Source organism: Carlito syrichta, unplaced genomic scaffold (genome assembly GCF_000164805.1).
Source record: "Carlito syrichta isolate Samal-C Ts95f unplaced genomic scaffold, Tarsius_syrichta-2.0.1 Scaffold307227, whole genome shotgun sequence".
Classification (NCBI taxonomy): Eukaryota; Metazoa; Chordata; class Mammalia; order Primates; family Tarsiidae; genus Carlito; species Carlito syrichta.
The window spans coordinates 159,855-172,954 of NW_007251323.1; the positions used below are offsets into that span (position 1 = coordinate 159,855).

The window sequence follows — 13,100 nt, forward strand, 5'->3', positions numbered from 1 at the left end:
AAAAAAAAAAAAAAAAAAGAAATATTAATTTTGTATGATCCAGCAATTCCCCTATTGGGAATATACCTGGAGGAACTCAAATCGTTCTACAAAATAGATACCTGCACATGTATGTTTGTTGCAGCTCTATTCACAATAGCAAGGACATGGAACCAACCATGTTGCCCATTAAAAAAAAGTGGTACATACACACAATGAAATATTATGCAGCCATAAAGGACAAACATATGAACTTTGCTGCAACTTGGATGGATTTAGAGTCGATCATCCTCAGTGATCTATCACAGAAACAAAGAACAGAGTACCATATGTTCTCACTCATAAGTGGACCTTGAACAATTATCATAATACTATAAGAAAGCAACTGGCAGTAGTGGGAAACTGTTGGGGGGGGATTGGCAGTTGAGGGAAACTGGTGTGAGCCAGGGGAGGGAGGGGCACACCACATCAACAAGGGTACCTATATAATCAATGTTTGTATACCTAACCCTGAATTGTACCACATATCTTTATAATAAAAACATTAAAAAAAAAGAAATATTAATTTCTAAAGTTTGCATGGGTCTTGAGAATTCATGTTTTTCAAAATTATTACTTACAGAACTAATTTTAAGGTACAGACATGACAGATACACAATGATTACTGAATATACTTTTGGAAGGTAGCTATACTCACCACTACTCGACTAATGTGCTACCTTTTTGTTTTAAAAAAAAACTACGAATAGCTGGGCTTGGTGGCTCAGCCTGTAATCCCGCGCCTTGGGAGGCCGAGGTGAGTAAATTGCCTGAGCCCACGGGTTCGAGACCCGCCTGGGCAACTTGGTTAGACCTCATCTCTACAATAAATCAAAAATTAGCTGGGCGTGGTAGCATGCGCCTGTAGTTCCAGCTACTTGGAAGGCTGAGGCGGAAGGATCGCCGGAGTCCAGCAGGCCGAGGCTGCGGGGGCCGGGAGCGGCCACTGCACTCCAGTCTGGGCAACAGAGTGAGACTCCAACTCAAAAAAAAAAACAACAAAAAAAACTACCAATAACTTCAAAGTAAGAATAACTTGAGAGACACCTAAGTAAGAAAAATTATACATATACAAATGCATACAAAACTACCAATAAAAATCAACTGAAGACCAGGCACGGGGTGGCTCATGCCTATAATCAGCACACTGGGAGGCCAGGCCAAGGTAGGAGGATTACTTGAGCCCAGCAGTTCAAGACCAATATGAGCAACAAAGTGAGACCTTGTCGCTACAAAAAAATTAAAAACTTGGCTGGGCATGGTGGTGCACATCTGTAGCTGTAGTCCCAGTTACTGGGGAGGCTGAGGTGGAAAGATCGCCTAAGCCCAGGAGGATGAGGCTATGGTGAGCTGTGACCATGCCACTGCACTCCAGCTTAGTCATCAGAGTGAGGCAAACTCAAACAAAACAAAACAAAACAAAAAAGCAAAACAACTGAATAATAAAGCACCTAAAAGATGCTACATCCTTCTTTCTGGCATAACGAAAATCAGTGCTGGTCACAAAATCTGCATTGCCTCTGTGGCAATGACAATATGTATCTGACTGATGACAAAAATAAAGCTTTAAAAAATGTTTTTTTATTTATAGAGATGAGATCTTGCTATTGCCCAGGATGGTTTCCAACTACTAGCCTCAAGCAATCCTCCTGCCTCAGCCTCACAAAGTGCTGAGATTATAGGTGTAAGCCACTGTGCCCAGTCAATTTTTTATTAAGAGAAAGTGTCAGACAAAAAATTAAACAGACAGGCAAGAGATTTCAAAATGATTATACTGTAACAAGATTTTTAAAAAAGAAAATATTCAAAGAAATAGGTTTAAGAATAGAGATTCTCACTCCAGCAAGGGAATTTAGTTGTAAAAAGACAAAATTTAAATTAGATTTATAAGGAGGAACTATTAATTAGGTTAAATTTTTAGTTAAGTATGTATTCTAAATTTACTAAATGCAATTATCAATATTCTGTCAAAATACAAGTAATTCAATCAAAAGAATGTCTATGGGGGGAAAATATAAAAACAACCAGAAGAAAAATAAAAGTAATTATATACAATAAACTCTTGCGATCAAATCTTAACACATAAATTCAATCTCTTTTAATTCTACCATATTAATGAATATTTCAAAAATCATGAAATTGTAGTATAGTTTTTTTTATTTTTTTTTGAGTTGGAGTCTCACTCCATTGCCCAGGCTGAAGTGCAGTGGCACACTCACGGGTGCTCTAGCATTGACCTGCTGGACTCTGGCGATCTTTCCGCCGCAGCCTTGCAAGTAGCTGGAACTACAGGTGGGTGCTACCATGCTCGGCTAATTTTTTATTTATTGTAGAGATGACATCTTGCCAAGTTGCCAGGGCTGGTCTCGAATCTGCAGGCTAAGGCAATCCACTTGCCTTGGCCTCCCAAAGTGCTGGAATTAAAGGCTGAGCCACCCAGTCTGGTCAATGTAGTATAATTTAAAAGTGGCTTTAATTATTTATAAAATATTAACTGTTATTTTTCTTTTCAAGACTGAAATCATCAAATTACCATTCTTCTAATTAAAAACAAACAAATAAAAAAGCCCAACCACTTCCAAAAGCAGAGAAATCTTCCAATTATTAATAAGGGGGAAAAAAAATTGCCGTGAGTAAATAACACTCCAGAACAAGGTGTTGATTCTACATGCAAATCCATTTGTCACCTTTACTGGTTAAGCAGCTTCTGTATTATAAAGGTATGTAAACATTCTAAATATCTTTATTTGGTTATCAAATGCTTGCTTTTTTCTCATATGTTCAAGACTCTTTCATTACAAGAAATAATTTAAACATTTCTTTTATATTTGTGTCAGATAATTCCAATGCAAAGTATTTTCTGTCTGATTTTCTTCATGGTTTTATTCAAGGTTTCTTGTTTTCAGTTGATTTTTTTTTTTTCTTAAAAATTTTTTTGTGGAAAATTATTTTAGGCAAGTTCCTTCAGAAAAAATTTTGATCTCATGCTATTAGATGCTTGGGGATCGTACCACTATAGACCATTTAAAATAAAAATCTTAACTTGTTTCTTTTTCTTTCTTTTTTACCATTGAAATAGTATGAATTCGTGATGAAAACCTAAGCAAAAGCTAAGTCATGATTATCAACTTTCATGGGAGACCTATTTGTCCCCTTCATCCACGACAAATTTTAAGACAGCCTATTTTCCCTGTCATTCCCTGCCCTGTGGATAGAGCTAATGCAGGTTTGTTTCTAATTTATCCTTATGCTGAGAATAGCTCTTTAATATCCCAAAATTATCATAAAGGTGGCCGCCTATTAGACATTCTACCTTGGAATGGCTGTGGACTTTGTCTAGATTAGAAAATATCCTCGAGATGATGCAGGCTACAGGGCTCTTTCTGATCTTCATGCTCTTATTTTAATTCCTGAACGGTATCTTCCTTTCTGTTGTGCATGGTCATAGGCTAAATATTTTTAAAAAATTTTATCCAATATTTTAAATTGTTTTTAGCTTGAAGAGTGTTGTTTACTTTGAGCTCCTAGGTGCCATATTGCTAGAATAAAAGACTACATACTATTACTTTTCAATCCTATTCTTTTTTATAGCCTGTTACCTATTAGAGCTCTTGTGTCCACTATAGTTATTTCTTATAAAAATTTTAGCTCTGTGTATATGCATATATGTACACACACAAACATACACACACACCACTATGTGTCTACTGCTTGACGGTTTTGGCTGTCTTCCAAAAGAAGTAAACACATATTTACTCATAAGATAATGTAAGAACTGATAATGAATTATCATACTTTAAATTGCATATTGCATATTAACATAATTGATAATGAGTTACTGAATAGAGTTAAGCAAGGTTATCATTTTAGTAATAACCCTTCTGCCTACAGAAACTCTTACTTACTTTGGAAGGAGAACCATCAGTAATTTTCACCAACTGCCAAAGAATCGAGTAATGGGAACACTGTAGTGCCTGTACGACTATCTGTATAAAAACAACAACAACAACAAAAACTTTTTTAATGAAAAAATTCAAAGAAATAAAATAATTTGTTTGCACAGTACTAAGAGAATAATAATTTCAGTTTTATAATAAAGTTTCAAGTTTAACTTATTGTAGAATTAATGAGAATGTACAAAATACTTGGTTAAAAATAAAAAGAACAAACCAACATGTAAATCTAGAGAAGAAAGACAGAACACACGTGAATAAATAGGGACCCAAATAGCACTATGCTTTAAACAAAAATGTAGTGTCATGAATACTTTGCTTACTCAAATTTTAAAAAGGAGACTGATGAAATTATTTAAATCTACATTTTATAGTTAAAATATCTGAAACAAAAATAATTATCCAAATTTTATAACAAAATATTCTACTTATTTTGTTTTGAAACATTTTAATGTAAAATATAATAATCATACCAAAAAGTGCATAAAATAAATATAAAGTTTAGAGAATTAGTGTCAAGAAAAAATACTGATGTAATCACGCCCCAGATCAAGACATAGAACATTACCAGTATCTCCTCCCAATATAACCTCTTACTTCTCCTAAGGGTAATGGCTATTTTGGTAACTTGGAAATCAGAGTATTTTAATGACCTAAGTCTGCATTCCTCAAGTTTTTAAAGCACAGCTATGAACAGCATATAAATGGAATCATGCAATAGGCGCTATTTTGAGTCTGACTTCTTTCATTTAACATGTATGTTTAGGATTTATACATGTTGCATGTACCAATAGTTCATTAATTTTTAGCTCCACATAATATTTAGAATATCCCCCTATTTATTCATTCTATAATTTTTTTTTTTTTTTTTGAGTTGGAGTCTCACTCTGTCGCCCAGACCGCAGTGCGGTGGCCGCTCCCGGCCACCACAGCCTCAACCTGCTGGGCTCCGGTGATACTTCCGCCTCAGCCCTCCGAGTAGCCAGAATTACAGGTGCATGCTACCACACCCGGCTAATTTTTGATTTATTGTAAAGATGAGGTCTCGCTGCCCAGGTGGGTCTCAAACCCGCAGGCTCAGGCAATCCACTCACCTCAGCCTTCCAAAGGCGCGGGATTACAGGCTGAGCCACCAAGCCCGGCTTTATTCATTCTATAATTAATAAACTTTTACATTGCTTTGAGTTTTAGGCCATTATGAATATTGCTGCTGTGAACATTCTTATATATGTCTCCGGTTTTCAGAGTTTTTAGTTCTCAAGAACTCCTTACACTCTTAAAAATTACTAAGGAAAGAGTTTTTGCTTTTGTGAGTTACATCTTTCAATTCTACCATATAAGAAACTAAAGGCCAGGTGCAGTGGCTCACGCCAGTAAACCTAGCATTTTGAGAGGCCAAGATGGGAGGATCGCTTGAGCCTAGAAATTTGAGACCAGCTGGGCAATACAGTGAAACTCTGTCTCTTAAAAAAGAGAGAAAGGAAAAAATAAATAAATAAAGTAAAAGCAAGAAATGTTTACAAAATATTAATTCACTTAAACATAATTGATTACATTATAAAATCAATAATGAAACTTTCTAAAAAAAGAACTAAATTTAGTAAGACAAAAAAAAAACCAGCCGGGCTCAGTGGCTCAGCCTGTAATCCCGCGCCTTTGGGAGGCTGAGGTAAGTGGATTGCCTGAGCCCGCGGGTTCGAGACCCGCCTGGGCAGCGAGACCTCATCTCTACAATAAATCAAAAAATCAGCCGGGCGTGATAGCGCGCACCTGTAGTTCCAGCTACTCGGAAGGCTGAGGTGGAAGGATCGCCGGAGCCCAGCAGGTTGAGGCTGCGGTGGCCGGGAGCGGCCACTGCACTCCAGTCTGGGCGACAGAGTGAGACTCCAACTCAAAAACAAAAAGAAAAACAAAACAAAAAAAACCCTTAAGAATGACAGTTTTACATTTTTGCAAATCTCCTCAATTTCTGCCTTCATGGAAAATAACTAGATTTTCCTATCTGTTCTGGGTTGTGTTATAGCATGTTGATCTGATTGAATCATATGAAGAAAATCCAGTCACACAAAGATAAGTAGTTGGAAAAAGAAGGTATATTTTAATAGCCTTCGTAGATAAATGTGTATATGCCTTGCTGTGACACCAATACTCCACTGTACACTTGTGAAAGAATGAGAGTGAAACAAGCAAATTACATCTCATTATGAAAATAGTTATGGCTTTATGTACCATTCTTGGACCACACTCTTGAGAAGCACTGCTCTAAAAACAGGACTGCTGGATCATACAGTATGTGTATGTGTAATGTTATTAGACAATACCAAATTATTATCCAAAATGATTGTGTCTAGTAGTCATTAACAGTTCCTGCAGCTTTATATTTTTACCAATGCTTGGTGCCAGATTTCTTAAATTAGGCAATTCTAATATATAAAAGTACAGTGTTAATATGATTTTTATTTACTTATTTTTATTTTATTTTTTATTTTTTTGAGTTGGAGTCTTACTCTGTTGCCCAAACTGGAGTGCAGTGGCTGCTCCCGGCCACCGCAGCCTCAACCTGCTGGGCTCCGGTGATCCTTCTGCCTTAGCCTTCCAAGTAGCCAGAATTACAGGTACGCGCTACCATGCCCAGCTAATTTTTTGAAGTTATTGTAGAGATGAGGTCTCGCCAAGTTACCCAGGAGGGTCTCGAACCTGCGGGCTCAGGCAATCTACTCACCTCAGCCTCCCAAAGGCATGGGATTACAGGCTGAGCCACTGAGCCCGACTTAATGTGATTTTTAATTTACATTTCTCTAATTACAATGAAGACAGACACCTTTCATTTTTTATGGGCATTTGAATTTCTTTTTTGTGAACTGTCTGTTCAAGTGTTTTGTCCCTATTTTCCAGAGAGATAACAGAATTCAGGAAAATAAAACTGATTGAGGATCATAAAATAAAAGAGAATTCCATTTTGGATAGGTCTTTTGCTAGAGTTCTGTTCGAATACATGATGTACCTTACTGCAACAAAACATTATCTGATAATGATATTCCATTATTTTATTTTAAAATTTGTCTTGTGTCTCTATTATCTTCCCAACCGATAAACTAAAAACCGTAAAGGTAAACATACATAGAGAATAAGATAAAGATAAATCAGTAAGTAGAATGCTGCAGAAACTAGGTGAGGGTTTTAGCTGGTTTGACTTTAAAATTTTCAGGTTTCAAATCACTCAAGCAAAAGATATTTCCAAGAGGCCTACTCGGCACTGAAAATAACTCTTAAGAACTAGAGGAATGAGTGGAGCTCCTTTAGATGCAACTTTAATGAGAAGAAGTCAGGATTTTATTAAACACAATAATTAAATGACTGATTTATGTGAGAATGCAGAAACAAGACTAGTGAAACACTGTCAAATTATGAATATTAGTGCTAAAGAAATCACCCCTATGTGATCTCAAACCAGGTGAAGTGGGGACCAATGGGAGGCCCAAACTTTACCTGTACGATGACCACTTGTGTACCTAAATCTGAATTGTATCCCACATTCTTAAAATAAAATAATTTTTTAAAAAAGAAACCACCCTAATGTCCTTAGAAATGTTCAGTGGTCTTGAGATATCATTTGTAATCTATAATTTATAATATTAAGTACATTGGTAATGCAGTTTGTGTAGAAAGACAAGATTTAAAAAATTATCTTGAATTTAATATAACCTGATTTGTTAAATTACTAGAAAAGTGATATATAAATTAATAGTAATCAATGGGATATTAAATTTCTGGAAAAAAGTAATGTTGAATAATTGCTTAATTTTGGTTATATCATTTATCCTATCATTATAAATATCATTCTCTTTCCTTCTATTTTTCTATTGACCTATACTAGAAACTGAGTTCCATAGTTTTAAAGAAGTTTCTTGTCAGTAGTGATGAGGGAAGACAGACACTTAGTTACTTCAGTATCTGTTTCACATACAGAATTCCCATTCTAATCTGTTTTACATACTGTTATTCCTTGTAAGTTTACTTTTAAAAGGGCTCTACTGCATTATCTTAAAATAAAAAGTTTGCTCTCACTGATTGGGAAGTATTTTGCTTTCTCACAAGCATAATTACTTAACAATATAGCTGATCAAATGTCAAAAGAAAATTCACAACTTTTCCTTCCAAACTTCACTATCAGTCACTTTGACATTTTATTCTGTATACCAGCAATGTTACCCTAACTTGTCCAGAAGTCGTGTATTCACTTCATCTTTCTGGAGCACAAATGAAACAATAATAAGCAACAAAAAGCTGAAAAAGCCCAAAGAGACAGTTCTACCCTTTGAGCACCACACTCCTTTTGCCTTTTCTAGAAATAACAGCAAGTACTGGTCTGATGACTAAGAATTTCTTCCAACCCTACTTTTCTGTCCTCATGTTTCCATGAGCAAATGCTGTTCCTGGGAGGAAACACTAATGTACATTGCACATTTCTGGGAAAATTAGAAAGGAAGAACGCGTTTTCTATCTTTCTATTTTCTCCTTTCATCTGCCAGCAAGATACCAATGCCCCAGGAAAACTTGGGTCCCTGAATGACTTGAGAGAGCGGTGATACCTATTTCCTCTAATGGTACTTGACAGATATGGGGGTGAGAAACAAATTTCTATTGTGTTAAGCCACTGAGATCTTGAGATTATTATAGCAGCTAGCACAACTTTACTCAATAAAACATGGTTATTAGTCTTTTTCCTTTTATCTCTTTAAAACTACAGCTTTTTATTTTTGACTAGCATACTAAATTAGTAAGAATCATTCAACTTGTGGCTAAGGACAGATACAATAATACATGTACATGCATACATGTAAATTATCTACACCTACAGGACATGTGTAACAATTCTGAAAACCCACATAATAACAGTGGACAAATTTGGGCTCTTTGACTTTTCTGTTGGCAAGAGATCTTAAAAGGAGGGAGGATCAGACTTTTTAGTTGACGCACGCAAGATAAGAGTGAACTAAACTCAGTTGCATCTGATATCCAATATTGGTCTATCATTTTTATTATGAGTTAATATGAGTGACAATATCGTCTCCAAAAAAAGCTTTTCAATGTAATTAATAATCAATATGGCTTCACCAAGGAGGATATCAGGCCGGCAAATAAGTACATAAACAGATGTTCAACATCATCAGCATTAGGAAAATGTATGTTAAAAGCATGATGTAATTCTACTACATAACTACCAGGATGTCTAAAGTAAAAACTAGTCAGGTACGGTGGCTCAGCCTATAATCCCAGCACTTTGAGAGGCTGAGGCGAGTGGATTGCCTGAGTCTATGGGTTTGAGACCAGCTTGGGCAACTTGGCGAGACCTCATCTCTACAATTAAACAAAAATTAGCCAGGTGTGGTAGTACGCGCCTGAACTTCTGGCTACTTGGAAGGATGAGGCGGAAAGACTGCCGGAGTCCAGCATGTCGATGCTGGGGTGGCCATGAGCATGCCACTGTACTCCAGCCTGGGCAATGGAGTCAGACTCCAACTCAAAAAAATAAAAAAATAAACTAAAAATTACTGATATGAGCAAGTGCCACTGAGGATACACAATAACTAAAACTCTTGTACATTGCTGGCAAAAATGCAGAATGATATAACAACTCTAGAAAACTGTTTGCAGTTTCTAATTGAACATAAAACCTAGTAACTGTACTCCTGGGGGCATTTACTTTATAGAAAGGAAAACTCTTGCTCAACAAAAATCTGTATATGAATCCACGCAACGGATTAATACTCAGCAGTAAAAAGGAACCAACTACTGATTCACACAACAACTTGCATTAATCTCAAAAACATTATTTTTCAGGGAAGATATTCTTCACCACAGCCTCAACCTCCTAGGTTCAAGCAATCTTTCCATCTCAGCCTCCCGAGTAGCTGGGACTACAGGCACATGCCACCACGTGTAGCTAAGCTGTTTTGTTTTTTTTGTTTTTTTGAGAGACCAGGTTTTGCTATGTTGCCTAAGCTGGTCTCAAACTCCCAGTCTCTAGGAATTCTCCCACCTCAACCTCCCAAATGCTGGAATTACACGTGTGAACCACCATGCCTGGTCACATTTTAAAGAATTTTTGCAATCATTATATAACTTTAAGATTTAGATCAGAGGGTTGAAATACAATAAAAAAGATTTATCAAACTTTCCTGTTGCCTTTGGTTCTGAAATTTCCAAAATGTGATGTTTTCTTTTGTTCTTATGGTTATGTTTTGGTATGGAGATTTCTAAACCTTAAAGTACACAATGGTCCGGCTTTGAAATTACCTTCATTAAATACGAGAAACAATTATTTCTCTCCTTTTATTTTTAGCCTTTTCCATTAAACATTAAGCTTTATATACAGAAAAATTTACTGTTTTTAACATAGTGTTCTGAGTTTTGACAAACGCATAGACATGCAACCACCAAAACAACTAAGACACAGAACAGTTCCATCCTCTCTCAAAATCTCCCATGCCCTTTTGTATTGAGCCCCTGTCCCCAACCCTGGAGATCTGTTTTCTGTCCTTACAGTGCTGCTCTTTCCAGAACATAAAATGAAATTATACAGCATGTAGTCATGAGCAGCTAGTGTCTTTGACTCTGTATAATGCACCCGAGATTCATCGATGTTGTTGTATCAGTAGCTCCTTCCATTTTATTGCTGTCAGGTATTCTTTTGTATGAATAGTATCACAATTTGTTTCTATCTATTTATCAGTTGTTGAATTTGAGTTGTTTGCAGGTATTTTTTAAGCAATTATGATTACAGTCACTATAAACATTCAAGTATAGGTTTTTTGTTTTTGGGGGGGGGCTGGAGTCTCACTCTGTCGCTTAGGCTGGAGTGCAGTGGCATGCTCATGGTCACCACAGCCACGAACTGCTGGGCTCAGGCAATCTTTTCGCCTCAGGCTTCCAAGTAGCCGTAAGTACAGGCAAGCGCCACCACGCCTGGCTAATTTTTTGATTTATTGTAGAGATGAGGTCTCACAAAGTTGCCCAGGTTGGTCTCATACCCATGGGCTCAGGCATTCCTCTCACTTCAGTCTCCCAAAGTGCTGGGATTATAGGCGTGAGCCACCGCACCTGGCCCCAAGTATAGGTTTTTATGTGAACATAAATTTCCCTTCCACTTGGAAAAACAGCTAGGAGGGACTGCTTGGTTACATGACAAGTGTATATTTAAACTTTATACAACGGCTGCCAAACAACTTTCCAAAATGGCTATGCCATTTTGCATTCCCATCAGCAATGTACAAAAGCTTCAACTACTTTGCATCCCTATTAGCACTGCTATGACTTTTTTTTCTATCAACCTTTCTATAGATTCACAGTGGTATCTCATTGCTGCAATTTGCATTTCTCCAATGACTCATGATGTTGAGTTACTTTTCATTTGCTTATTTGCCATCCATCTTTAATAAGGTATCTGTTCAATTACTTTGTCTATTTTTAAAAATTGGGTTGTTCTTTCAATTGAATTGTGAGAGAACTTAATATTTTTTGGATCCAAGTCTTCCGTTAGTTATGAGATTTCCAAAAACTGTCCAGCTTACTGATTTGTTTAGTCATTTTCTTAAGTGTCCTTCAGTTTTTAAATTTAATAAAGGTTAATGTTTGAACTTCTCTTATGAACTGCACTTCTGGTGTTATAGCTAAGAAATCTTTGATCAACCCAATGTAACAATGATTTTTCTCATGTTTTCTTCTAAAAGTTATATAATTGCAGGTGTTACATTAAGTTTATCATCTATTTTGAGTTAATTTTTCTATATGGTATGATGTATTAAAATTCTTTTTTTTGGATACGGATGCCCAATTGTTTCAGCATCATTTGTTGATAGATTATGCTTTCCTCAAAGAACTCTCTTTGCACCTCTGTGAAGGAAAAAACAAAAAACCAACTGATCATGCACATATGGGTCTGTTTCTGAATTCTCTATACTGTCTCTTTGACTTGTATTACTATCTGTTCTTCAATACTACTTAGTATTAATTACTGTTCATAGTCTTGAAATCAGGAATTGTGTCTTCTAATTTTGTTCTTCTTTTGCAAAATTCTTTTAGTTATTTTGCCTTTCCATATAAATTTTAGAATCAAGTTGTCAGTTTTTACAAATGATTCTGCTGAGATTTTGGCTGAACTATGCTAAATCTATAAATAAGTTTGGGGAGAGTTAACATCTGACTGAGTCAATTAATGAACATAATATATTTTCATTTATTAACATCTTATCTGATTTCTTTGACTAATGTTTTATGGTTTACAGCATACAGATCTTGCACATATCGTGTTAGTTTTACATGTAATTATTCATGTTTTGGTGCTTTGTAAACGATATATTTTATAAAATTTCTATTTCCAATTGCTCTTTGCTAACCAACTGGTTTTGTTTTGTTTTTTGAGTTGGAGTCTTACTCTATTGCCCAGGCTGGAGTGCAGTGGTACACTCATGGCCACCCCAGCATTGACCTGCTGGGCTCTGGAAATCCTTCCACCTCAGTCTTCCAAGTAGCTGGAACTACAGGCATGCACTACCACACCCAGCTAATTTTATGATTTATTGTAGAGACGAGGTCTTGTCAAGTTGCTGGGCTGGTATCGAGTCCATGGGCTCAGGCAATCTACTTGCCTCGGCCTCCCAGAGTGCTGGGATTACAGGCTGAGCTGAGCCTGGCCTACCAACTGGTTTTTATGCTTGAATAGTATTAGATGACCGGGTGTGGTGGCTCACACATGTAATTCCAGCAACTTAGGAGGCCCAAGTGGGAGGATTGCTTGAGTCAGGAGTTTGAGACCAGCCTGGGAAACATAGCAAGACTTTGTCTCTATTAAAAAAAAATTAAGCCGGGCTCGGTGGCTCAGCCTGTAATCAATCCTGCACCTTTGGGAGGCTGAGGTGAGTGGATTGCCTGAGCTCGACTGGGCAGTGAGACCTCAGTTCTATGATAAATCAAAAAATCAGCCGGGCGTGGTAGCATATGCCTGTAGTTCCGGTTCCTTGGAAGGCTGAGGCGGAAGGATCACCGGAGCCCAGCAGGTCCAGGCTGTGGTGGCCGGGAGCGTCCACTGTACTCCAGTCTGGGCGACAGAGTGAGACTCCAACTCAA

At 36.9% G+C, this 13,100-nt stretch overlaps 1 protein-coding gene across 2 annotated transcripts in view; it reads right to left on the minus strand.

The window, feature by feature from the left end:
- Window positions 1–13,100, minus strand: part of STAG1 (stromal antigen 1) — a 283,214-nt gene that overhangs the window by 53,787 nt on the left and 216,327 nt on the right. For both annotated transcript variants that reach the window (XM_008064213.2, XM_021715629.1), the window contains exon 21: window positions 3,924–4,004. In XM_008064213.2, coding sequence (XP_008062404.1) covers window positions 3,924–4,004 — 81 coding nt within the window. The remainder of the gene's footprint in view (window positions 1–3,923; window positions 4,005–13,100) is intronic.